General features: G+C 33.7%; 4 protein-coding genes across 7 annotated transcripts; 2 read left to right on the plus strand and 2 right to left on the minus strand.

Moving 5' to 3' along the window:
• Window positions 1-28: 28 nt before the first annotated feature.
• Window positions 29-2,226, minus strand: LOC105204608 (serine hydrolase-like protein). 3 transcript variants are annotated; one of them, XM_039446439.1, is made up of 4 exons: window positions 2,068-2,191; window positions 1,796-1,822; window positions 1,566-1,702; window positions 29-1,285 (listed from the first exon to the last, which is right to left on the minus strand). In XM_039446439.1, exon 4 carries the CDS (start codon window positions 1,251-1,253, stop codon window positions 339-341), a length of 915 nt encoding a protein of 304 aa, XP_039302373.1. In that variant the 5' UTR covers window positions 1,254-1,285; window positions 1,566-1,702; window positions 1,796-1,822; window positions 2,068-2,191; the 3' UTR covers window positions 29-338. The 3 variants fall into 3 exon arrangements, with proteins under 3 accessions (XP_039302373.1, XP_011172055.1, XP_039302374.1); XM_011173753.3 differs by lacking the exon at window positions 1,796-1,822 and having other exon boundaries at window positions 2,068-2,226; XM_039446440.1 differs by lacking the exon at window positions 1,796-1,822 and having other exon boundaries at window positions 29-1,312; window positions 2,068-2,226.
• A 1,809-nt stretch (window positions 2,227-4,035) lies between these two features.
• Window positions 4,036-10,791, plus strand: LOC105193626 (ras GTPase-activating protein 1). The gene is made up of 15 exons (XM_026132108.2): window positions 4,036-4,309; window positions 5,479-5,660; window positions 5,799-5,980; window positions 6,347-6,744; window positions 6,911-7,056; window positions 7,123-7,456; window positions 7,647-7,990; window positions 8,065-8,256; window positions 8,395-8,544; window positions 8,615-8,663; window positions 8,744-8,962; window positions 9,043-9,275; window positions 9,480-9,621; window positions 9,756-9,896; window positions 9,971-10,791. The coding sequence occupies exons 1-15, from the start codon at window positions 4,262-4,264 to the stop codon at window positions 10,046-10,048; spliced, it is 2,838 nt and encodes a 945-aa protein (XP_025987893.1). The 5' UTR covers window positions 4,036-4,261; the 3' UTR covers window positions 10,049-10,791.
• A 773-nt stretch (window positions 10,792-11,564) lies between these two features.
• On the minus strand, window positions 11,565-16,073 carry LOC105204609 (GTPase HRas). Its single transcript, XM_011173754.3, has 5 exons — window positions 15,751-16,073; window positions 13,750-13,939; window positions 13,425-13,568; window positions 13,152-13,358; window positions 11,565-12,980 (listed from the first exon to the last, which is right to left on the minus strand). Exons 2-5 carry the CDS (start codon window positions 13,876-13,878, stop codon window positions 12,894-12,896), a joined length of 567 nt encoding a protein of 188 aa, XP_011172056.1. The 5' UTR covers window positions 13,879-13,939; window positions 15,751-16,073; the 3' UTR covers window positions 11,565-12,893.
• Window positions 15,784-24,994, plus strand: LOC105204611. 2 transcript variants are annotated; one of them, XM_039446788.1, is made up of 4 exons: window positions 15,784-16,251; window positions 17,282-17,373; window positions 17,510-17,601; window positions 23,241-24,994. In XM_039446788.1, the coding sequence occupies exons 1-4, from the start codon at window positions 15,823-15,825 to the stop codon at window positions 23,300-23,302; spliced, it is 675 nt and encodes a 224-aa protein (XP_039302722.1). In that variant the 5' UTR covers window positions 15,784-15,822; the 3' UTR covers window positions 23,303-24,994. The 2 variants fall into 2 exon arrangements, with proteins under 2 accessions (XP_039302722.1, XP_025987896.1); XM_026132111.2 differs by lacking the exon at window positions 23,241-24,994 and adding an exon at window positions 18,823-20,219.
• The last annotated feature ends 1,256 nt before the right edge of the window (window positions 24,995-26,250 follow it).

Consider the following 26,250-nt stretch of genomic DNA (forward strand, 5'->3'; position numbering starts at 1 on the left):
ATGGAAAATTAATTTTTACAATGCAATATCTTTCTTACTGCAATACATTCTATAATTATTTGTTTATATGATACATACAATGTCATGTACCTTTGGGTATACATTATAAATCTGAAAAAAGTTAACTATCATAAAAATCGCACGTTTATGTAAACACAAACTTATTATAAAAGAAAGTTACACCTCTATCAAATCTAATGTAGCCATTATAATAACCCAAGCACTTAATTAAGGATTATCTATGTAATCAATTTTTTCCGTTGTAAAAAATATACATGTACAAATTATATATACATATAAAAATGTATAAATATATGTATGTACACGCACACATCTGTCTATAGTTTATTGGAATTACTGTAGCTGTTCAATATTTTACATATAAATGGCGCAAGTTTTTCAGGCTCATTGTTATGAATGTCATGATTTCCATCTACATAAATTATCTCTAACATGCATTTATCTTTCATTATTTTGAATGCTAATTCATGATATTTTTTAGTTGAAGCAATAATACCATGTGATGGAACAATGACGTATATCGGTATCATTGGAAGCTTTTTATTGACCTCCTCACATTGTTCCAGTGTGGAAAATGTAAAAGGATGATTTGTTAATCGATTATCTCTATTATATACATATTTTCCATTTACTTCTGTAATTGCACGCTCAAATATCGCGTCAGCAGCTTCGTAATTTAAAGGTGACATCCTCATAGTCATAAAATTGCGTAATACTTCTTCTTTGGTAAAAGACGATGGTTCCTTATTATGTTCCTTATAATAACTTTTTACTGAACTGATAGATGCATCATGAAGATATGTTGCCGTATTTTTTCGAAAACTGGGAGGAAGCATATTAATTGCATCAATAGCAATTAATTTCTCAATTCTGTTTGGGTAGAGAACACTGAACACTAAACCTATTTGCCCTCCCATACTATGTCCTAAAAGAATAAACGTTTTCCACTGTAGCGCTTCTAAGATAAAATATAATGCGTGTACATAATCCAGAAAGTCAATCATCATCCAAGATGGAAAGGCTGATGACCAGCCATGGCCAGGTAAATCTAAGCATACGTAATAAAATGATTCTTTTGGTAAATATTTCATCAATCTAGTAAACACTCCAGCATTATCTAGACGACCGTGTATCATTAAGACTCGCTTTCCTGTTGATGAACCGTAAGTTCTGGCGGCAACGTGACCCCATGGTACAGATAATTTTATTTCCTTAAACTCTTGTTCTGCCATTCTTGCTGCTTGCTCTTACAATGTTCGTCTCACTGAACAACGTACAGAAATGTTATTCACTAAAACGTTTCTTAAAATTCACATTGCATACTTGCAAATAATTGTTTTTAAGATTTTAATACTATTAAAATATACATATATAACTAATATCTCAAATACAAATCTTTTTACTAGAAATATTTTTTCAAGTTAATTTATTCATATTCATCATAAAACTTTTCTATATTCTTCATAACATTTTTTAATTTATAATTTTAATTTAATGAGAAAAGATACATATAAGAATTACAGGAAAGATAAAATCGAGCTTACCTCTTATCTGGTACGTAATCTGGATTAATTTAAAATATTTACGTCGCTAAATAATTAAATAGACTGATAAAAATTGATGAAGAAACGTTTCTTCTCCGCAGATCAAACGTTACTAGGCGAAGCGTTAATACTTGAGACTGCAAGGGAAGAAAATAATTTAAAAAGAGAGATATTCTCGTAAACGTATATATGTGTTGCGCTTTGAACTCGAATCAGGCTTGTCTTTTTACTTTTTTTTCACGGTTATCCTACTCCACCTACGAAGATTTATCTCTTTTAGTCTAAAAAAGACGTACAGTCATACTGCTGGTAAGCAAACAAATGCAATTACTCTGATAAAGTTTTTTTAAAAACAGCGCTTTATTTCTTAGTTTGATTAATATCAGGTAAGGTATAAATGTACTGAATTACTCCATGGACTATTAAAAATGATAGATTCTTGACACGGATTTTTAGAAATTGCTTTTCACAAAAAAATCACATATTATATGCGTTTACTTACTTGGATGGAGTTTTGATACACTTTGTGCTGATAACTGCTTTCTGATAATGTTTAAATATTTTTAATCAACTGTATTTTATTGTGGACACAAAACAAATCACGGCGGCGTCATGCGAACCAGTGACATAATTTTGTATATTTACCTTATATATAAGCTGGTCAGGGTCTAATAAAATAAAATTTTATATATTCTATTTGCATTTTGCTGTGTTAATGTTTCTTATGGTTTACCTCACCACGCGAATAAATAATTCACGATACTAGAAATAGTATATATGACTATGCAGAAATGAATATTAGCAATAAATAATCATGTTAGAAACAATAAATATTAATTAAATAATTAGCCAAAAATACATAAATAGAAAAGAAAGAAAAACGATAAATTCTTCAAATGAATCAATTAATGTATAAAAAAAGCGAAATACCTATAAAACAGAAACAAGAAAGAATTTATTCCCAAGCAAAAACAACAGTTTGTAATCAAAATGACTTTAAACTGTGAAACATGACTTAATAATAATTTTGATGTTTTCTAATATATCTCATAATAATGCCTTTATGTCTTGCTTAAGTTTCAGTAATCTTTATATACACATTTAGTAATACTATTTCAGTTATTAGTATATGCTATTTTTTCATCAAGATTGCAGCAGAATAAAAGTATTAATCCTATTTATATATATTATTGTAAATTATCAGCATGACAATTCAATTTATTTATTTATAAATTTATGATACATAAATTCTAAGAAAATAACAAGATTAAAAATTGTCTTAAGGTCTGTATGTCATATATCTCAAAGTATTTACAAAAAAATTTTTTAATTTTATAAATTGTCCTATTATTACACATTTAGGTATAAATATAAAATTTAAACATAATTCTCTTATATATTGATTTAAAAGTTATTTTTTATTCTTATGTAAAATTGAAATGTCATGCTGGTAATTTTATGGTACTTATATTTGCAAATTTGATGTGGAAGCACTAGCATTTTATGATTTGAATTGCATTAAATATTTTACATATACATATATAGGTAATAATATATATTCATGAAAAAATGTGTAGAACACAGAAGTCATAAGTCACTCATTTGTTGCTTGACATCATATAAGGATAACATTTATTGGACTTATAAGCAACAAATTCATAATTATCATATTATGATATATTATATGTTCTTATGATTTTGTGTTCTATTATAGCTGAACTTATTTAAAAGTTATTTAAAATTACAGCAAAATAAAATCCTTTTTGTTGTATAAATCATTATATAATTCAAATTGTTCATTGTTTTCCTTGCATTTGACTTCAGAGGCAAATTTTGGGTATTCACGATCAAAATCTTTTGCTGATAATAAAAAAAAAGATTAAAGCATGAGAATTTAAGCCATTATAGTTAAAAAGAAATCTACTATCTTAACTATAATAGTAATATTTTGCAATATAAATTATCCTTAAATTTATTCCAAGCTGTGTCAAACAAAACAATTAGAGACTATATTACTATAGTAATTTGTATATGTATTTATCAGAAAAATTCTATGACAAGCTATTTTGGCTATTTGATGCATTTCTAACATTCATTAGATCGCAATTTAGTAAAAAAATATCGCATTGTTTGTTATACAGGTTAGTGTATAATTCATTTTTATTAATTTTTCTCTAAATAATATCTATTTTCAAATTTACAAGAACGGTCACAACTTTATAATTTAAATTATTTAAAATAACTTTAAATAAAAATCAACATTTTAATTCCCAGGTTTAATTTATTTTTTTGCAACTTTGAAACACACAACTTTGAAACCGACTAAACTTTTATATATATATATGGATGTTTGTGCAAGTAAATTTATTTTGTCGATAATATCACTCTCAGTCTTATCGACGTTCTTGGATCATCGGTAGAAACTTCACTAGAGAGCCGCCATCGCGAGTATCTCGCGCTATCGACGGCGCTTCTTGCTTCGCGCGTGCGGATAATAAAACATAGTAAAATGGCTGCTGGGAAACGTCAATACATTTTATACTGATACGAGTCTTGCCTTTGTAATTGTATTTATAAATACGATCTCAACGCGGAGGAACGTCGCAGCGAGACCAACGCATGCTGCTCAACTGACCGGTGGCCCGAGTGCTTCGTAGTCGCGTGCACGCGTGAGTCGTGCGTGCGGTGCCGACGGGATGGCGGAGTTCGTGCGCGGCGGGCCCAGCGTATCCAACAATGCCAAGGTACGAGCTCGCCCGTATTCGTTCGACGCGTCGAAAAACCACTTACACTCGTTGTTCGACGCCGTCTCCTTCCTGATGTACAGTGTCACGAACGGCGGGAGGCACGCGACTCCAACTTTCTCACGCCTCTTATTCAATATTTCGATTCCCTTATGTTGTTCTCGCGCGACAATGTAGTGAGAGGCACACACCGGGCTTCTTTATCTCCCGTGTCCACCGTTATCTCCTTGACGAGGCTTTCGACTCCTCGATTAACCGCGCACGCCGCATTTAAACGAAAACAACTTGACGTATACCATACACATTAATTTCAGATTGTTCTCCTTTGGAATGTTAGTATGATACATAGATAAAGATATGATGCTGATTTCAGTAATTTTAGTAGATAACGATGTATAGAACGCGATTATAAACACACTAGTAATAAATTATTCAAAGTAATTGATATCTAATTTTCAAATTAAAGATATCCTCTTTCAATCACCTTGATTGAAAGGCTGCATTTGAAGAGATCTTGGAATCTATTCCTTTAAAATAAATTTAATTTTGTCCCACATGAACCCCAGATTCTAGTTTGTGATACATGTGATAATACTTCTTAAAGAACTGTGTGCAGTTATATCTGTTATTGATATCTGTTTTGTTTTAAAATTTTCTGTTTAAAGTTTTTGATTTGATTTATTGATGGTAAGAAGAATAAAAATATTATTAGTTCTTTATTCAGTGTATCAGAGATTTTTTTGTTTTTTTACAGATGATTTTTTTAAATGACACTTTTGTTATGTCACTGTAGTAAATAAACAATATTTTCGAAACTTTTTATATATTTTGACAAAATTCTGTTTATTATTATGTCTAGTATTAGTATTTTGTCTGGTAAAATGGAAGTTATAGAGAGAAAAAGTTTTAGATACGATAGGTCTCAACACTTTTTAAAATAAACCTGGGGGAGAATTTCCTCAATAATTGATCAATGAGGCTTTTCATTCCTGGCCTAAGCAATTGTTAAAATTCCATTAGAATAATATTCATAAAAACTTACAAATCCTTAATATTTTAAAAAGTTATTAAAGATTGAAAAGTATTTATAATCGCATTTTATTATCTTCTAAATATGCAAAAGAATCAAACAGTAGGTAAAGAGAAAGTTTTTTTCATTGCTCTTTTAGATAGAGCATAGCAGCAAAGGTGGATCTCCTAGTACAGGAAGTGAGGATGGTGGTCAAAATGAATCATTGAACGTAGAAAATGAATTTGACCCTTTTCTTGAGAATTTACCAGATGATATCCAAGATGCGGAAGAACCCGACGGCGCAAACGCTACTCTGTTAACGGCACCGCCAGAAAATCAGTGAGATTTTAATATACTTTCTATATTATAAATTAATTTTAAACAAACGTGTAATACCTCTAAGATAGGGTTGAATGCAAAAATGCGAGCCACTGTTTAACTAGAGAATTAAGATTAAAAATAGATGACCTTTTGCAGGTGGTATCACGGTCGATTAGATAGATTTACAGCAGAAGAAAGACTGTGGGATGCGAGTAAAATGGGTAGTTATCTGGTTCGCGAAAGCGATAGGAAACCTGGAAGTTATGTTTTGTCTTATTTGGGAAGGACTGGAATAAATCATTTTCGAATTACAGCTGTCTGTGGAGATTATTACATTGGTATGGACTGAGATATACTATATATAATATTATAATTGTCATATATTATTTTAAAAATATTTTAACGTTACTTTTTAATATATTATTTTGAAAATGATACAAACTAAATTTTAAGATAAAACTTTCAATTAGCACATTTGTAAAAGATATTTTGTGATTCACAAATTAAGTGATATATGTAAAATTTTCTATTTGTATTGCTTTGCAAAAAATTTTGTTATATATATATATATATTTGTTTTATGTATGTATGTATGTATGTATGTATGTATGTATGTATGTATGTATGTATGTATATATATATATATATATATATATATATATATATATATATATAAAACAACAAATTTGAAACGATTGTTGTAGGCGGCCGTCAATTTAACAGTCTCTCAGATCTGGTTGCATATTATACTCATTGTTCGGATTTGCTGAAGAGAGAAAGACTTATGCATCCAACGCCACCTCCAGAGCCAGTGAACGATAAAAAACGAATTGTCGCTATACTGCCATATACGAAAATGCCAGATACCGACGAGCTGAGCTTTCAAAAGGGAGATATATTTTTTGTGCACAATGACATGGGCGATGGATGGTTATGGGTTACTGCCCACAGAACTGGCGAACAGGGTTTAATATTTCGGGAATTAGTAGAAGATCTTGATGATTCCATAGATCCTAATACAGTGTTTTCTTGGTTTCATCCTAATGTCACTAAAAGCGAGGCAGTGGACATGCTGGTAAAGGCAGGACCTGGAAGTTTCCTAGTAAGAAAATAACGATTCTTTCATATTTTAGTGATATTGTTTTGTTATATATTTTTTTGTTATTTTATTTTTTAATTTTAATTTTGTCTTTTTATATGTACTTTGTTCTTTGATTTTATTTATTTATTTTTTAATTTCAATATGTTTATAAATTTTTGCTCCACAGGTCAGGCCATCGGACAACAGTCCGGGTGATTACTCACTTTTCTTTCATATAAACAACCAAATACAAAGATTTAGGATCGAAAAGAAAGGGGTGCGCTATCTCATGGGAGGTAGAACGTTCGAATGCCTTGATGCTGTGATTAACAGGTATATTTTAATTTTCCACAAAAAATAGATATTTTTATTTTATCTTGCCTTATTATTATATTACAGATACCGAAAGGAACAAATTGTGGAGGGGCATACTTTGGTTCAAGCAATGGTAACCGAGCCTGATGGTAGCGTCAGAGTAAATAGAGAGGTTCAACATGCGGAGAAAATATATGCAACTTTGAGGGAATGTAGAGAACAATCAGGAGCGAAAAAAAATAAAGGAATTAAAATGCAGGGATATTTAGAAAAGAAATCGGAGAAAAATAAAAAGTGGAAAGCATTGTATTTTGTTTTATTGGTGGATGCTACCGATACGCATCTCTATCTATATGATAATCCCAAGAGAACCAAACCAAAAGGTCTCATTGACTTAAGCTGTGCTTACTTATACCAGGTGAGGAATGTTGTACACTGAAAAATTAAACGATATATGTGAATATTAACATAGCAAAACCCCCAAGGTCTTTATGAAAAATTTAACAATGTACAATTAAGAGCACGTATGATTTACATGTCTTATTAGCAAATAAAGAAAATAATATTTTAGAGTAAGCGTGAAATAAGTTACCAAAGTGTTTTTTTAGGTCCACGAAAGTGTGTTTGATAGGCCTCATTGTTTCCAATTAGTTGAACGTGCTTTACCGTGTCTGGCCACCATAACTTATCTGGCTGCCCCGAGTTCCGAGAACGCATTAGACTGGATTAATGCCTTGAAACCATTATGTGTATCACAACTCACCCGTGCTCCAAAAGTCGCCCGCCTCCGTGAATTACGTTCATTGCATCTGCATATCTTAGACGCACATAGGCTTCCGTATAAACTAGTTCCGAATCCGTTTATTATAATGGCTTTAAATAACGTTAAAGTCGCTCGCACGAAAGTTAAAACAGGATTACATCCGCTCTGGGATGAAGAATTTATTTTAGAGTATGTATATGTATCTTATGCAAACTAGTCTTTTAATATACAAATTCTACTATGTTTATTAATTTGCCTGTCAGGGATGTACCGCCAGATGTTATGTCTTTCTCGCTCACTCTCTACAATAAGGGCAAACGCAGCAAGGATACAGAGGTTGCAGATTTAACAGTTGAATTGGCGAGTTTGACTAACGGAGAAGAAATGGATGAATGGTATCCATTATCGGGAGTAACACCAATCGGAGAATGGGGCGCATTACGTTTACGCATACGGTAAAGATTAAGATTATTGCTAATATAAGATAGTATAATATAGAATATACATATATGTATATAAATATTTTAATTATAACTGTCTATTTCTCACTATAAAAATCTTATACTTGTATTAATAAAAACATTACATTATAGATACAGACACGATTTAGCAATGCCTCCTGAGGAGTATAGTCCTCTCCAACAATTACTATTAGATCCAGAATTACATGTCGTTAAGGCGTTAGCGGATGTATGTCACTTAGATAGAGTACCTTTGGCAAATAGTCTTCTTCGAATCTTTAGGTACAAACAATTATTGTATAATATCATTAATTATAAATGCAAGTCAATTTTGATATTATTAATTTTTCAGATATGAGAGAAAAGAGGCGGAACTTCTACGATCATTGAATCAGGCTGAAGTGAGTTACAATTTGGTGTATGTAAGCACAAAAATATTAAACATATATAAAATTATAATTATAAAATGTATTTTAATTAGGTTGAGAAAGAAGATGAAACACCAACTCTATTCAGAGCTGCCAGTCTTACTACCACTTTGATGGATTTATATATGAAATCTGTTTGTACTTCGTTTTTAAAAGCTGCTTTGCGTGACACGATCGTGAAATTAATTGAAAGTAAACAGAGCTGCGAATTGAATCCGACGAAAATGGATTCTCCGGAAGATGCGTGCAATAATGCGGAATTTTTATTACAAGTATATTTGTTTCTTATCACGTACGCATTAATGCGATCAGCAAAGTTAGTAAAAAAGATTGTAATATTTTCTCGTTTTAGGTATTGGACGAAGTTACATTAAGTATCTTTACAAGTCCCGACGCTTGTCCGAGAACTCTCAGATACATTTGCGGATGCTTGCAACGAGCAGTTGTTGCTAAGTGGCCACATGAAAGACTAGTCAGAACTCGGGTTGTCAGTGGATTTATATTCCTACGCCTTCTCTGCCCTGCCATATTAAATCCTAGATCGTTTAATTTAATAGCAGAACCACCACCTCCATCTGCTGCAAGGTATGACATAAATTAAATATAATCCATTCACACTCAAAAATAAAGAATGAATAGTAATGTTCCTAGTTATCTATAAGTTTATTTTTATATTTTTTAAAATATGTGAATTAAAATCAAATAAATGTGCAATTTGTACATGCATAACGTGTCGTTTTGAATATTTTCGATTTGTGGTGTTTGCTATATTGTTTAAATTATTCACAGATCATTAGTCATGGTGGCAAAATGTCTGCAAAATCTGGCTAATTTAGTTGAATTTGGCGGAAAAGAACCATACATGGAAGTTGTAAACCCATTCATACTCAAAAATAAAGAACGAATGGTAGTGTTCCTTGACCAGCTGTCTGTAAGTATTACACGTTTATTTTAATTTTATATATATCACACTTGTCGATTTCTTATATCATTTAATATTAATTTCAAAATAATAAGAAATAATAATTGTATTTAATTCATTATTTTATACAATTAAATACACAGAATGTTGCTGAGAAACCAGAACCATCAGAAGCTACAGATCCAAGGACAAAAACTGTGTCTGACACTGCAAGAGACTTAGCAACATTGCATCATATCTGCGTTTCGCATTTGAAGGAACTTCAAGTTTTGTCGAAAACACAGGTATGTTTCTATCTATAGTTATAAAGATAATAGGATGCTTATGCGTAAAAAAAAATTACATTTGTTGCTTACAGCCGACAATTAAACAGCTGGTAACGGTGACTGAAATGTTGAGCAAACATAAGCAGAAGTATATGGAAATGATACGGTAGTGCTAGAGCCATCAGCCATGAACAATGCCAAACACAATAAAATGATTTATAAAATTCAATGACGGATAACATATAATAGTATTTAATAATTGCGATTAAGTAATTAAACGTACAGACTGACGTGCCATATATATTACTGTATACACTCAAGCCTACATTTACTATTTCATATGTAATTAGAAGTTAGTTTATATTATAGTGACAGTAAACATGACAGTGATATAGATACATACAGAATTATATAGACGTATAACAATTTTATATTTACTTAGGTGCTCGAAAATAAATGCAACTTTAATCGAAATATTTCGATGTTTTTAGTAATTCTAAGTCCATTACCCCAAAAGTATTGGAGGGTTATGAATTAAATTTCTAGACAGAGTAATTGCAATCGAATGTGATATGCAATTAAGGTCAATAAAAAAAATAAGTTTATATATTACTTATATTGGTATATTTCAAAAACAGATATAATTTTGTGAACATTTTGATATCGTATATATTGGATAAGATGAAATATATTAAATACAAGTTTATATATGTACCTTAATATATTTGAAGAACTTGAACGAATACAGACAAAATTGACATATATTGACATAATTGAATTTTACGTAACATTTTTTCACCTACAAATTTCGAATTGTAATAGCTGAAACACGAATATTGTTGAATGATATTAATGAATGATTTATTTCTATCTAAAGACTCGTATTGATGACAAATTACTGTTAAAAAAAAAACGAATATATAAAGACTTTTATAGTTATTAAAAAAGTAAATAGCATATGGATGAACTATAACGATCTCATAGGCAAGCATTCGACAAGAGAATGCATGTAACAAACAGGTTTTATATAAAGTTTTATTATGAAATTGAATTATGTAAAAAAATGATATCTATCCTGTGTATATTTATATGTGTGTGTGTGCGTGTGTGTATACATGTATATATATATATATATATATATATATATATATATATATATATATACATATATATACACACACACACACACACACACACACATACACACACACACATTTTTACTTTAGCTGAAAACAGTAATGTTAGAAAATACTACATGTACGCGCATTCGAAATTACGGAAGTTGTATTGTTTGCATTGTTCAATGAAGGATTTAACCCTTGATTGCTCCTTGAACATATTATAGAATCTATAGTCGTCAATATATTTACGTTGTATGTTGATTGAAGAATAAATTCATTGTATCGAAATTATTTTATTGTCAGAAAAAAATACTCAATTAACTTGAGTACTGTGCTATTCGTCGTTCATAATAATTTTACTGAACTATGAGTATATCGTGGTAAATCATGATTTTTATTATATATTTATATATATATATATATATATATATATGTGATAAGTATAAAAGTATAATAGAATGAATATATACATATGAATATATATACATTTATTCTATTATATTTGTGCGAACGTATGCTATATTATAATGAATTAGCAAATTATCAGTAAAGTAGAAACCTAAGATTGTTACTATTTTAATTCTTTATAATGCTTATAATAACAGTATCTAGTTTACGCTTCTTCTTAAAGTTTAGGAGAGAAGAGATAACAGTTTTAAGTATACTTCATAAATCCTTATACAAACTGTAGAGAAAGATAAATTTATAAACATATATTAGCAGAAATATAGCTTTCTTGTAATAAATTCACTATTCTTATATAATAAATGTATAGTTAAATATTAAGCCTTTGGTTAATAATCTGTTAGTAGCATGAAAAGTGTAGTTAATACAGGAAAACGATGTTTTTCCTATCCAAATTTAGTCGGCATGCAAGTTTATTTTGGTATAATTACAATACTCATTATTTGATTCATGTCTATTTCCAAATTGTACAAAAAAAATTTAATTGCTTAGCTAGAGAATACAGTTATGCCGTACTCTCCTTCCTCCCCTCCTGTGCCAAACCCTATATATAATTATCAAATAAAGTCCTATTTTTTTTTAAATTGCAGACTTAATCACAGTACACTTAATTAACTTGATGCACTTAAGAATATCTAATCACAGCACATAATGAATTAAGTTTGTGATATCATTTCTGTGATTCAAAGTTTTTCCTTTAGAATGATAATTTTAGTTATTTGGCAAGTATTTTATATATAAAATGGCAATAATACAAAACTTAATTCAAGTATAAAATAATTCGTACATCGATTAGATTTTATTTTATTAATATATTAAAATATTGCTGTTTAACTAAAATCCATTAGTGCGACACGTGATTGATATATGTCAATTAAATATCTATAAAATAAAAACACTTGCAATATATACATGTCACATTTTATGCCACATGTTATATAAATTGTGTTATTTAGTTTATTTTGTAATTATTTTTTTGCATTATAGAGACGACAGGACCTAATGTCAATGCAAAAATAAGAGTAAAATTATATGCAACATTGCAAATTAATTGTAATTTGGCAATTATAAAAGCATATACATATATAAAATTCAATGTCTTTTTGTGCCAACATTAAATATATGTAATTAAAAAAAGCAGCATCATTTTTTTCATTCAATCAAGGGTTAGACGCTTCAGTAATGGAATTGCATGGCAAGCTGCCAAGTAAACGTTTCTCATATGCAACATAAGCCCATTAGTAAAAATGTACTATTAGGTAATTTGTTCTCTCTCAATGTATAGAAAAAATTGTGCTTGCAATTCATTACAATATTCTACAGAATAAGCTGTAAATGTTTGTGCACTGTGAACATAATGTAAGGCTTTTCATATCCTATTTCAGCGTTGTAGTAGTCAAGTAAAAGTATATTGGTGTTATCCAAAGACTTATAAAACACAGCATCGACGTTTCTTGTGCCCACTACTTCCAGGTGGTTTACCTGTACGTTCTTTATCTTTCCGTATTTCTCTGACCTGAAATGCGCGTCAAAACTTTAAATACTTGCAAGTTTTCGCGAAATTATTTCAAACGTAGTTGAGAAAGCTTAATATTACAATTGTCAATATAAGGGATATTGTGAATATTATGACTAATTAAAATTTACAAAATTTTAAAGCTACAAAAAAGTAGAGGTGTTTGCTCACCAAGGTATAAAATGCATCGTCTACACCCATTCTCGTTTTCGCAGATGTTTCTACAAATGGCACTCCATATTGTCGCGCGACTTCTCTCGCTTGAGTCATATTTACTGCCCAAGCCTGCTGAAGATCACACTTATTTCCCACTAACACCATTGGCACTTCTTCCGCATCTTTTACTCGTTTTATTTGTTCCCTATACGTTCCAATATCCTGTAGCATAATATACAATCATTTTAGAACTGTAAATCAAACGAATTGTCTATTTGATGTGCTCACCTCAAAACTTTTAGCAGAGTTCACGGCAAACACTAATAAGAAACCTTCTCCTGTTCTCATATACTGATCTCTCATTGCACTATATTCCTCTTGTCCAGCTGTGTCTAATATATCTAGAAGGCACGTTTCACCATCGATCACCACCTATTTAACACATTGAAAGTTAATAAAATAAAAAAAACACAAAACCATATAATTCTTTAAATCTTCTACACTTCTATATTATTAAAATATATGATTGAATCTAATAATTCAATGTTTTCAACAACGATTTGTTGAAAATTATTACAAAATTACGAGAGAAATTAAGCTTGTGTATATTTACTTGTTTTCGATATGAGTCCTCGATGGTAGGGTCATATTCGTCGACAAAATGATTCTGTATTAGCTGGATGGTGAGCGCTGATTTTCCAACACCTCCAGCTCCAACTACCACGAGCTTGTATTCTGTCATAGTAGTTTCTTAAGACAAGTTCTACTTCGTATTATTTCTTTCTGATCACTTCTTGGATTGTCTGTCAATAATAAATGCAGGACTGTGATATAATTATTCATTCATATTTTTTTCATATTAATTAAATTTCTTTGAAAAAAATTTATCAAAAATTAATATTAAGAAATCTTATCCAAAAAATTAATGTTTTCGTAGAAAATCTTATCAGGAAGATAAGATAAAGTAGTGTAAATTATAAATGTATGTAAGAAATTATATTAATGTTTGTCACATGTATGATTCATGTTAAAATAAAGATATGTTTAATCTATAACCAATTCTTTCAATTCTTTCATTTATATTCAATCATTAATATGTATTACATCCAATTTTAGATAACTTGTTATTTACATCATATGGATCTACGTGAATCAATAGCATTTTTTGTATTTATTATCTTGTATTATTGTTAAATTAAAATGTATTCATTATGATTAAAAATGATAAAAATTATTATTAAAAAAGGCCTAATAAAGAAATCCTGTGCCAATGTTGCATCATACATCAGAATTATATACTCACAAAATTAGAAATTATCTTATAATTTATAACAATTTTATAATTAAATAGAAATTATTTATAATAAAAACAAAAATATACGTATTATCTGAAAGAATCAGAGATTGACCATGAGATTTCATCAAATGTGAATGAGAGAGGCTATTTTGTAGCCAATCTCTGATTAGAGAATCTTTATCCTCTCTCTCACTCGCAGGTATATTTTTCTCTTATTCCCATGAATGCCACAAATTCCATGTCGCATGACATGAAAGATGATAAAAAAAGGTTTACATTCCTCATACAGATTAAATGATTTATTTTATCAAATTTTAGGTACTTTGAAAAAACAAAAACTAAACTTGTTTGGATATATATTGTAGTATAAGTATGAAATATAAAATTTAATTAAAAGATGAAAAAATTATAAGTACAAAGATAGATGGAGTAAGCAATTAAAATTTATTCAGATAGATTTTAATGTACAAGCCCTTTTATCTTACTTTATCTTATCTTTTGTATACAAGTCCTTTATTATTTATCTTTATTATTATTATTAACTCCACTTATTTTCAAAACATATCTTATCAAATAGATAGTGAAAGTTTGAAAAAAGTTTTAATTGACAATTTGTATTCTGCAAAGAAAGCAACTTTTTAGTCATTGTGCGATTTCTTGTCAAACTTCCTTTTGTGTTCTAGAAAATTCCAGTGTTTAACGCACACATTAAGGCAAATTTAACAAGCAAAAACACATCGTGAAACGTACGAGCCAACACGACTTAATGAGAGAAGAGCATTCAGCAATAATAGTCTTCAAGTTGTTTAGCTTATTAAGCGATAGCCTAGTGTCGTCTCCTGCTCAACGCAATCATATAATCGCTGGGTATTAGTCACTCTCAATTACCGCATGTACTTAACGGAGTCAGGCGCGCGCGTCATGTTCATCTTACTCTTGGATCATTCTCCAGTTAGGAGTTTCGTCTCCTGGACGAGTTTTGGATAAGAGAGAAAAAAAAGGAAGCGATATAAATAAGGGGCGAGTCGTTCTAACGATCGCGTGGCCGTGGCAAGAAACGCGTGTGGACGGCGAGACACACGGTGATCGATCGCGCGGCGGCTCCGACTAGATCGTCGGTTCGGAAGGTGTTCTCCTCGAGGACGAGGGTATGCTCGAGTCGAGAGAAAGAGGGTGATCGACGACGAGAATCGGCGTTGCCCGTCGCGGTAAACAATCGACGAGAGACGACGACGCCAGGGGCAAATTGAGACGGAAAGAGAGCGCGAGAAAATGAGAAAGGAACGAAGATGCGTTCGTGCATTTCGCCTTACTTACCGCGACTCAAGGAATGCTCATTTCACACGTTCCACGAAACGGGCCGTTTAAAACACTACTCCTCTTCGTGGTATGCACACGCTAGTCGCGATTAGTCACCGGAGATACCATCTGGAAAGGAGCATCGTCAGTGCTGCCAATGTCCCTCCTCCACGGCCTCTGCCCCGAACAGCCTCGACAACAACGACGACGACGACGACGAGCACAAGTACCACGACGCACCCGGAATGCCAGGAATCGCGACTATCGCGAGAGCGTCGGAAAGGATGTTGGACGTGGTTGAACGCCACGCCGCCGCGCCGTCTCGCGATCCTTACGCCGATAGCGGATTGTACCCACAGATCGCGCGAGTGCCACAATTATCGCTCGCAGAACGTACGGTCGTTCCGAAATGTTCCGAGAGATGACGCAAGTATCACGATTATCGTGCAATACGCGGGAAAAATGGAAGTACATTTCACCCGATATCACTATCATTCAATGAGAGGAAACCGCAATGATGTTCGTGTCATTTATATTTGCTGTACCCGAGTGTGTTGTTGGATTACTCAAGCGCACGTTCCGCGAATAATCAGTTAATTAATGTCGAATGGACCGGGATGATCGTCGTTTCGCTATCCTTAATTAGGAGGATGTGCACGCGTGCGTAATAATTTATCGATAGACTTATCGTATCGACGGCGAGGGTTAATATCGGGGGCTGAATAACGCAAGTGATGCGCTGTGTTAATTCGCATCGCGAAATACCGTATCGACGGTTGGCGCGCTTGTGTTCTTAAATCACGGCCACGTGAACGGCGTGTGACGTGTGAATCCGTGCGAATAGCGTATTGTAAAATCGCCATATTGGATTTTTATTCGCTCGGCCGCGGTCGTGGAGAGGGCATTGCGGTCGATCTGTTTGATTCGTGATTAGCTGTGATTAGCTGCGTCGACCTTTTTCGGCGCACACTTGTTAGATTGATTTACAATTAGATCACTTGGAAAAGGTAAGACATTTGAGATGGGGATGGAAGTAATCTTTCAGACACGTCTTATACGTTCCGACTTCGTACGCGCTGTCTCGGCCCATTTAATATATCGGTAGCGTCGAAATGGATTCGGGCGATTATGGTTTCTCTATCTTCAATTGAGGATACGCGTGAGGGCGTAATGGAGCTATCGATAGACGCAGTCGTGTGGCAAGGTGGAATTAATGTCGGGATAAACGGTGGAAGTCACCCCGCGGTGATAATTCGCACCGCAAAGTCAAAATAGCGTGCGAGTTGCACGCGAGAGACGGAACGTGCATACGTTCTTGCGATTAGCGCCAATAGACGCGCCATCTTGATTTTTTTTTTATCCAATTCACTTTACCGCGGGGGTGAGTGAGGAATAATGGCGCGCGTTACTTTTCGTCTTGTTTGTCCTGCGTCGTGTGTCGCACATACATATATGCGTGTGTAGTGCGTGCTGCGTATAACACGCGTCGGGAATATAAAATGCGTCGCGGAGTGCGTGCGAGTGATTCTAATTAGTCGCATTTTTCTAGTGGTACTTCGTGGAATCCAGGTGTTGTATCAGTCATAATAAAGCAGCGCGTAGACGATTACGGCGGGGACACACGCACATCGGCCGCGAATGGTGAGTAAACTCATTTTTTGGTTACATGAACATGGAGAGTTTTCAATGTGTGGAAACTTATTGTATATATGCGTCGGGAATATAAAGTGCGTCGCGGAGTGCGTGCGCGTGATTCTAATTAGTCGCATTTTTCCAGTGGTACATCGTGGAATGCAAATGTTGTAACAGTCATAATAAAGCAGCGCGTAGACGATTACGACGGGGACGCAGACACATCGGTCGCGAATGGTGAGTAGATTCATTTATTGCTTACATGAACATGGAGTTTTTAATGTGAGGAAACTTATTGTATACATGTGCAGTAACAGTTATGATACAGATTAAGATCTTATTTTCTGATAAAATTTTAACAGCTGATTTATTTAACTTACCGTTACAAATTATAAAGCAAATTTAAAGATCTTGTATCAATATAATAAATCTTTGAACATTTAATTAGCAAAATTATCTTTCAATAGTAACAAGCATCCATTTAACTCAGCTACCTTCATAGAAAATGATGTAACCTGTAATCCTTCTTGTACTTTTTGTTTCTGTATCATCAGCATGGTCAGCATCACAATATGCTTCCAAAAAGTATATATTTTCATTCTTCTTGTATTTTATTCTGGTGTTTCTTTCCATCTACATATTTTAATATATGTTTGAGGTTGTTTATTCATTCTTGAGTTGGCTCTTCTACAAATCTATAAAATTCATTCCATAAGCGATATCTGGTCTTGTTTTAGATAAAGTGTAGAGTAAGTTACCTATCATTTCTTTATATGGATAATTCTTTGTCTTCTATGGTATTTTACTTTTATCTTCTTGTAATAGAGGCACTTTTACAGTCTTTGTATTTTTTGTTTTACTTTGTAGCAAAATTCTCTTGATATAATCTCTTTAAGTTAAAATCAAATAATCTTCATTAATTTCAATTTCATGTCCTACATAAGTTTTTGTATTTTTTGAAATTTTAATTTTGAATTTCTTTGCCAATTCTTTCAAAATCTTGTTAATTTCTTTTTATTACTTCCAATCAGCAATCAATTGTCGACATAAATTCCAAATATTATATAGCTTTTATTTCTTGAACAATCATTGCTCACTGCATAAAGACTTAAAACCCATCTTTGTCAGAAAATTTGAAAATCCAACAATTTTCCATTATCTCAAAAGCGCCTGTTTAAGTCCATATAGAGCTTTCTTTAGTTTCAAAATTTTATTTTTATAATTATATCCTTTGGATGGATACATATAAATTTCTTCAGTCGAGTCTTTATACAGAAAAGCTGTCTTGATATGAAATGTCACTATTTTAAAATATTTTGTAGTAGCTATTGCAAAGCTGCTTCTTAATGTACTTTGTCCTATCACAAGACTGTACATTTCTTGGTAATCTCGATATCTTTTTTTCTGTTCACATCCTTTTATAACAAGTTTGGCTTTATATTTTCCATTTTGTTGTAGGAAAGATGGTGCTTGGGCAACGTTCATAAATTATAGGCGCGATGGTGCTTTGGTTACATATTTCACTTTAATTACATATATAGGTAATTTAAATATGTGTAGTCGAGATGGTGTTTGGGCGACGTTCTTATGACGACTAGCGCGTGTCGCTATTCTTCTTCCTACGATATACTTATGACGCTTGCATTATTTAATTTTAAATTTACTATGTAAAGGTTTTTCATATTTTATTTTGTCTAACACTTTCCAAACTTTAGTTTCTTTAAGAGAATTTTTTTCTAAATTAATATTTGCACATTGCAAATAGTGCGAATTTTAGACTGCAGCCTGAATTGAAGTTACATAGATTTAGTTCTACCCTTTCCTCTTTTTCATTTTTTGCTTAACAAATGTGCAATAATTTAATATTACTAAAGGAAAATAAAATAATCGCAGTTTGCTCTTATTATATCCATTTTTGTTGTTTAATTATTCGATATTTATCAGTTTTTGATGTGATGTTCACTCGCTAAAGACTGCGTTTCGCTTGAAAATATTGATTTTCAGAGATTCATCTGTTTTTGTAAACACGCGTTTTATTGACTTGGCGATGTTTTTTGGAATCTCTTTCTCTTTCTCTCTCTTTCTGACTGAAGTTTGGCGGACAGACGAATCATGTATCGCGACATGCATTATCAGATCGCGATCGTCGATGCGTTCGTTCCTATTTCGGAGAAACACATCGCCCCTCGTTTTCTGAAGCGCGATGTAAAGTCGCGACGTTATCTGCAACAAGCGGAGCTGATTTTTGTCCGAGATATCTCGCATTTCGTTTCGGTGGGACGACGCTCGTACAAATTTCCCTTATCTACGCAATAAAAACCGATAAGGCTATTGCGCATTTTTTTCGACTATCCGTGATAATAAATTAATTAATTTTAGAAATTTTATTAGATTATGGACAATGATTTTGTAACGCTGCGATTTTAGTAATTTTAAATGTGTTTATAAATTTGCAAGATATTTTTTTATATATTTATGTACAGGGCGTTTCACACTCGTTCAAACTTCAGTGATAAAGTCTCTTTTTAATTATGATTTTAGTACAAGTTTTAAAAAGACTTAATCTAGTTTGATTAATTTAGTAAGACATATTAGTGTCTTTCACTTTTTTATGAACAGAGAAAGAGAGAGAGATTTTCAAAGTACCACCGAATAAAAAACACTTTGTCTATCAGGTTTTTAATAATTGGTATTTAAAATTGAAAGCTTGCAAATAATAAGTTTTTGTGAATTTTTTAGTTATTGGGAAAAATAATGGAATTATTTCAAAGTAATTTTTAGAGTGAAAAATTAACATAAGATTACACTTAAGTTAGAGAGAAAGACAGAAATAAATTTATTATTTAGTATATCGATTGAACCGTTTTATTATTGGAATTTGCGGAATTTTATTGTAGGACAGTGGGGCAAAATTTATTCTGAAAAACGAATAAAAAATTACTAATAAAATAACTTTCGAATAAATTTATTTATTCGTTATTTGAACAAGGCGAATAACGAATAATTTATTCGTTACTAGACAAAACAGGCGCGCACTATTATACATATATATGTTACAGCGAATAACATACAAAAATTCCGAGATCACAAATTTCACTGCAACATTGTAAGTTGTTATTAATCTGTATATGTATGTGAAAAGAATGCAATAATTTATTTTAATATTTCTCTATGATATGCAATTAGTAATATATCAGTTTTTTTTGCATTTATTTTCTTTTGATAACAGTGTAAAATAAAATCACTGTATAACGTAATAAAACCATGCATTTATCTCACACAATAATTTTAATTTGCACTCAAATACTGCCTGTTATGTCATCGAGAGACAGCTCCTCCTGTGACACTTTCAATATTTTTGTATGCATGTATTTACATTGATAACAATAAAATAATTAAGTGGGTATGCTAGTTAAGAGTGCAAAAAATTTGTTTATTTTTAGGAATTAAAAAAAATATTTTTCTACCCTTTTACATGTCTATTTATATTTAATATATTTAATATATTTAATATATATCTACAAATTTTACTATAGCTGTTAATTACATAGTTTATATGTAAATTTAAAAATAAACACATTTTTTAAGCCAGCTGTGGTGGGAACAGCCGTGTGATCATTTGCATATGTGGCTTTCTGAAGATGGTTTAGCTAAATAACGAGGACAGGCACCCCCCTCTCTCTCTTTCTCTCGTCTCTGTCCCCCCTGTCGGAATCGCGGTTGCTCTCCGTGCAATTACGGGGGTATCGCCATTGAATCAATTCGGGTATGTGATGCCGTATTATCGCTCGCTTTAAATCACCTAAATTATATAGCGGGTATTCTCCCTGTCCGTGAGAGAAGTGCGGCGCAGGGGGTTTCGGGGCACCCCGGGCTGTCATTCGCGCCGTGCATCGCGGTGTATCGCAGGCTGACGGGCAAATTATGATTTATCGAGTGAATGAGTAATCATCGCTATAAATAGCGACGCATTCACGTTTTCGGGACGCAGGGGGGTTGTTAAACGCGCGAGGAAATGGAGCGCGCGAATGCATACCGGTCTACCAGACGATTTTTTTTTAATCGACCACGGTGACCGCGCTGTTACGATAATTGAGCGAATCGAATTACGTGTACATGTATCTAATAACCATCGACTACGACCGTTGCCGAAACGCGCACGTTCATAGCACGGCCGCTGCTAATTGATCGTTCTCTCTGTACTCGCCGGACGATAACGCGCTAATGATATAGTGGCGCGTGGGAAAATCAAGATCCAACTCCCTCGAGGCGTGTCGCGAATAGTACCCGCGGGGGTGTTTACGTCCTCCCGATCCCAGGTCGGCGATGCGCGCGATAGCATTATTTCGATGGTTTTTTTTCCCCCCCTTTTCTCTCGACGTGGTCGTCGTTAATCTCACGCAGCGAGAAAAGCTCCCGGATCACGTGAATCTCTCTACGCAAAACGTATGGATAGGAAGGAAAGGAGGAGGGGAGAGGCTAAAACGAAGGAGAGCTTGTAAGTAATTTGAGGGTTTATTGCGGGAAAGCATGGATATTTTACGAGTTTTCCAGTGAGGCAAATTAAGATTTGCATAACGCGCCGACCCTGCCGCCCGCATCTAAGTGTCGAGAAATGCAAATGTAGCTTCGTCTTTAGGGCTCTCTCTCTCTCTCTCTCTCTGCTTTTCTATCTTCTTTCTCTCTTGCTGCGCGTGTCAGAAGGAGCACGGCATACAAGTTTAGTGGTTATATCTCGCTATACCAGCATAAGACACGAGAAACTGTCTCCTTTTCGCCCATCTCGTCTCCGCCAAACGGAACCAAAATCCTGCTAACATCCTCAGCCTCAAAAGCAAAGAGAATCCTCCATTTAGAGAACCCTGCAGCTCCCCTTCGCTTATACGTTCGCTATTGGAAGTGTCGTCGCTTCTACTCGCAACATCCGACCACTCGATGCGTGTTGAGAGCGAGCTACAGGAATTTTGAAATGTTCTACCGCGGAATTACTCGTCGCTCGTAGTCGTTTTGTTTTGCTGCATAAATGTAAGTGAACGCGAAGGGATGGTACATGAATAATTGCACGCAAAGACAAAATTATATACTTTGTAGATATTATAAGTTAAATAATTTACTTCTTCTTTAGAGATGTTATAATAATTACGAATGTGTAATATATCATTTATTTTGATAAATATAAATTTAAATCATTTCTAGCATTTGTGCACTGAGAGAAAAATGTTTTTAAATGAAGAAAGTACATTTTCTTAAAGTACATTTACCGTATTTTGATGCAAACATTTGTTTGTTCCGTTTAAGTAAAAATATTTACTATTTAAGTAAATAGACGTATTACTTTGTATATATAATTTTGTACTTTTACACTTTTTACATTTAAATAATGATTTTATATATAAGCTAATAATATTAAATTGTTTTTTTAGATTCAAAAAATCTGATTATCTTGAATTAAAGTAACAGTAAATATTTTCTAGAACTGCAAAAAAAACTACTTGATTAAAAATTATTTCTTCGTTGTATTTACATAAATATTTTAATTTAAAAGTTTTTAACTTGACTACAAGTAAATAAGCTATTAGTACTCACAGAGTAAACAATTGTTTTGTATTAAGTAAAATTTTTTATTTTAAGATATTTTTCTCTCACTGTCAGTGTGTTTGATATAATTAATCCGTTTTAGAAAATATCCTATATTTTATATTTATGGATATTCTACAATTCCGTATTCGTTCACTTACACTTCGTTCACTATTCTCATTATCGGAAGATGTTTGCGTTTTTTTCTACAAAAAAATCACGAGTTATCCCGCCGTTTGAAATTTCCGAATTTGTTCGCGCAACACGATACCAATCTGCATAATTCATTTTTTTTTTAGACGGATTTGGGGCTCATTATCGGATGCGGCAATCGGAAACCATCCGATCGGGCAACGTGTAACAACCACGGACTGGTAGCGCAACCGTCGCGTCGCCAACGAGCGCGATCGTTAACGTTAACCGCTCGCGTTGCGAAGAGTATTCATGCGTGGCTCAGCTGCACCTGATTACGTTAATAATGAACGCAATTGGCGCTCACCTGCGTGACTCGCCGAATGCGCTTTAATCTGTTTACCGATTGCTCGCCGACGGTGTTATCGCGTGCGCGCGAGAGTGCGAACGGCCGTGCGCACATTCGGCATAGCACATCGACGTTTGCACGCTTAATTCGCTCGATTTCGCCGAATTGTGTCCGACTCGTCGCAAAGCCGATGATAACGCGTTTGCTGCGCGATAACGTACATACATGAGGAGATAAAACAACGGATATCGCAAAGCGAACTCTTCATTTTCCACGATGCGTCGCGCTGCGCGCCGCGCCGTCGAGAACGTGCACCGTTTGCTAGAACGGTGAACGAGCAACGATTCCGTATTTTTTTGTTATTTTTTTAAATTTATGAAATATTAATATTTTTTTCTGTGATATATTTATGGTGTTTTTTTTTTTTTACGTGCACACAGTTGAGTGATATTCAAGGACTTTAATTCTGTCTGTTACATGATAAATGTCTAACTCTAAATCACAGTTATACCGTCTTCAATTGAATCTATAGCATGATGAAGAATCATTTCGAGATCTCTCGACTGTATAATGCGATAGTCGCGAAGCGATTATTCCAGCCTTATCGGCGATACACTCGGTGCGCAAATACCATCGAGACGCGTTGAAGGTGAAAGGAAAATGGCGGAAGGATGCGTGAGAGCGGAAAATAAGATCAATTTCGTTGTGCGTTCACTGATCATGTACACCTGAGCCGCTCTTTCTCACGTCGCGTCGTTGTCGTCGTCGTCGTCGTCGTCGTCGTCGTCGTCGGCGGCGGCGGCTCGGTCAACCGTCGAGACTTTTCGCTCTTGTCGACTCCGTGTCGCGTATTCCCAGCACGCCGCGGAAACAGCGGTGGGTTTATTTTCCGCGGAAAATCACAACGTGTCCGGATAATGCCGGTTATCGCGCGGCACGCTGAATACAATGCCTCGAGTACGGAGAGAAAGATCGGAAGCTGCCCCGCTTCTCGCCTCCCGTGTCGAGAATATACACTGTATAAATGTGCATTCGTTGCATACGACGGTAAGCTCGCGCGCTTCGGGCACCGCCTCCGGCAACAAGATATGTAAGAAAACGCGATATAGGATACGCGCCGCGCCGTACCGGTGACGTTTGCTTCCAATTCGAAGAAACGAATCTTCCTCCGTAGAGATTTCAAGTGAAAATGTAAAAATCAACAATGATTTAATGTGTATATGACCGTAAAACGGGACTTGTTCTTAAGTAGAAATAAACAGAAAAGAATAGAAAGATATACACGTGACGTGAGACTTCCGTACGCGGAGAATTCCCCAATGAATCGTTTTTGAGCAATCGCCATTCGCATCGCGAGCATGGCAATAAATTCAAATTTTATTGAATTATACAATAGGAGCCAGGAAGATCGTTTAAACTACACGCGAACGCTTTCACGATCGGGCAGCATTGAATTCCGCGGTGTTGTTAGGCGGTCGATTCTATATATACGGACTCTTGGGCTGCGATTTTAAAATAATCAAACTTGATAAGAAATTTTTCATTTATTGCAATTAGGTGTGAATATTTATATCGTAAAAGTGTATCTTTGAATTTCAATCGAGACTACAGTTACATCTAATTTTTCAAAGTTTATAAAGGTAAGATTTATATTTCAATTGTTTAAAAGTCAGGCATATTATTTCGAGTAATTATTCTATCTACATCAATTTAAATAATTTTAATGCTCTTACAGAGCCTTTTACGCGATACGCATTTGAACAGATATTATCTATCTCGAGTTTAATTGCGGCAATGTTTTAATTATTCAGATTTAATTATTCTTTCAATTAATTTCTCATTATATTTGTCTGTAATGTACGAACGTGGGGAATACAGCGCATTTCTATCAGGCGTAGATACATGCACGAATTCACATTCATTATTCAAGCGTATATGACCAGTGAATCGTGTGAATAATTTTGCGCGCCGATTTCGCATTGGTGTTACTATCAGATTTTCGACTACGCGCGCTGTCTTTGGCATTCGTTAACGCGTAAGCGGCTTACTCGGAATACGTGGATGTAACATTCCCGTACAGAGATATTATAAAGATACTTTGATATTTACGAGCTCGTCAAGTATAATTTGATTATATGCAACAAGCTTTTTATTTTGCATAACAAAGGTATTTTTCAAATTACTCGTTATTTTCTATTCTTTTAAATAATATCATTACTAGCGCATTTTTTTGCGCGGTGAAAATGGCAGCCGCGGATGGTTACGGCAAATTTCGCATATTTACCTGCCGCGTTAAAATATCTCTATAATAGCGTTTATTATGCAGAATATTTTACTCCCCTCTATTTTGCTCCCGCATTAAACTTTAATGATTAAACCCTTTGATCAATTACGTGCCAATTTTTAATCGACGAAAATATCAGGACGTCAACAGTTTATGACTCTCCAGATTCCTGTATACGGATTTTATATCGAAAGAATTTATTAAAAAAGAAAAAAATACGCGCGACAGTCTTCTGAAATATACGCGACATTACTGTTGGAAATAAATTTAGGCGTTTGTTATGCGATCATCAATTCTGTTTGTACTAAGATCCTCCATTAGCCCGACTATACCCATGCTGCGTTAAGGGCAGTACGTTGCGCATGTAAATTGCGGTTCCACCAGCTTTGCTCAACGTCGGATTCGATACTCAGCCCGGTTCGTGTTATGGTTAGGCTGGTCTTAAATGTGGCAACGAAATTTCTGCCCCTGGTTGCGCCAGATTACTGATATTACGCAGCGATGTTACGCAGATACAACGCACGTTTATGCGGCAAATACTTTG

Source organism: Solenopsis invicta, chromosome 3 (genome assembly GCF_016802725.1).
Source record: "Solenopsis invicta isolate M01_SB chromosome 3, UNIL_Sinv_3.0, whole genome shotgun sequence".
Lineage (NCBI taxonomy): Eukaryota > Metazoa > Arthropoda > Insecta > Hymenoptera > Formicidae > Solenopsis > Solenopsis invicta.

Coding starts and splice junctions, on each gene's coding strand:
- LOC105204608 (XM_011173753.3), bottom strand. CDS start 1,253: ATGGCAGAACAAGAGTTTAAGGAAATAAAATTATCTGTACCATGGGGT.
- LOC105193626 (XM_026132108.2), top strand. CDS start 4,262: ATGGCGGAGTTCGTGCGCGGCGGGCCCAGCGTATCCAACAATGCCAAG. Junction 5,661..5,798: donor ACGGCACCGCCAGAAAATCA/GTGAGATTTTAA, acceptor GACCTTTTGCAG/GTGGTATCACGGTCGATTAG. Junction 7,057..7,122: donor CTTGATGCTGTGATTAACAG/GTATATTTTAAT, acceptor ATTATATTACAG/ATACCGAAAGGAACAAATTG.
- LOC105204609 (XM_011173754.3), bottom strand. CDS start 13,878: ATGACAGAATACAAGCTCGTGGTAGTTGGAGCTGGAGGTGTTGGAAAA. Junction 13,359..13,424: donor ACTCTGCTAAAAGTTTTGAG/GTGAGCACATCA, acceptor ATTATGCTACAG/GATATTGGAACGTATAGGGA. Junction 12,981..13,151: donor ACGATGCATTTTATACCTTG/GTGAGCAAACAC, acceptor CGCGCATTTCAG/GTCAGAGAAATACGGAAAGA.
- LOC105204611 (XM_039446788.1), top strand. CDS start 15,823: ATGCACACGCTAGTCGCGATTAGTCACCGGAGATACCATCTGGAAAGG. Junction 16,252..17,281: donor TGAGAGGAAACCGCAATGAT/GTTCGTGTCATT, acceptor GCATTTTTCTAG/TGGTACTTCGTGGAATCCAG. Junction 17,374..17,509: donor ACGCACATCGGCCGCGAATG/GTGAGTAAACTC, acceptor GCATTTTTCCAG/TGGTACATCGTGGAATGCAA.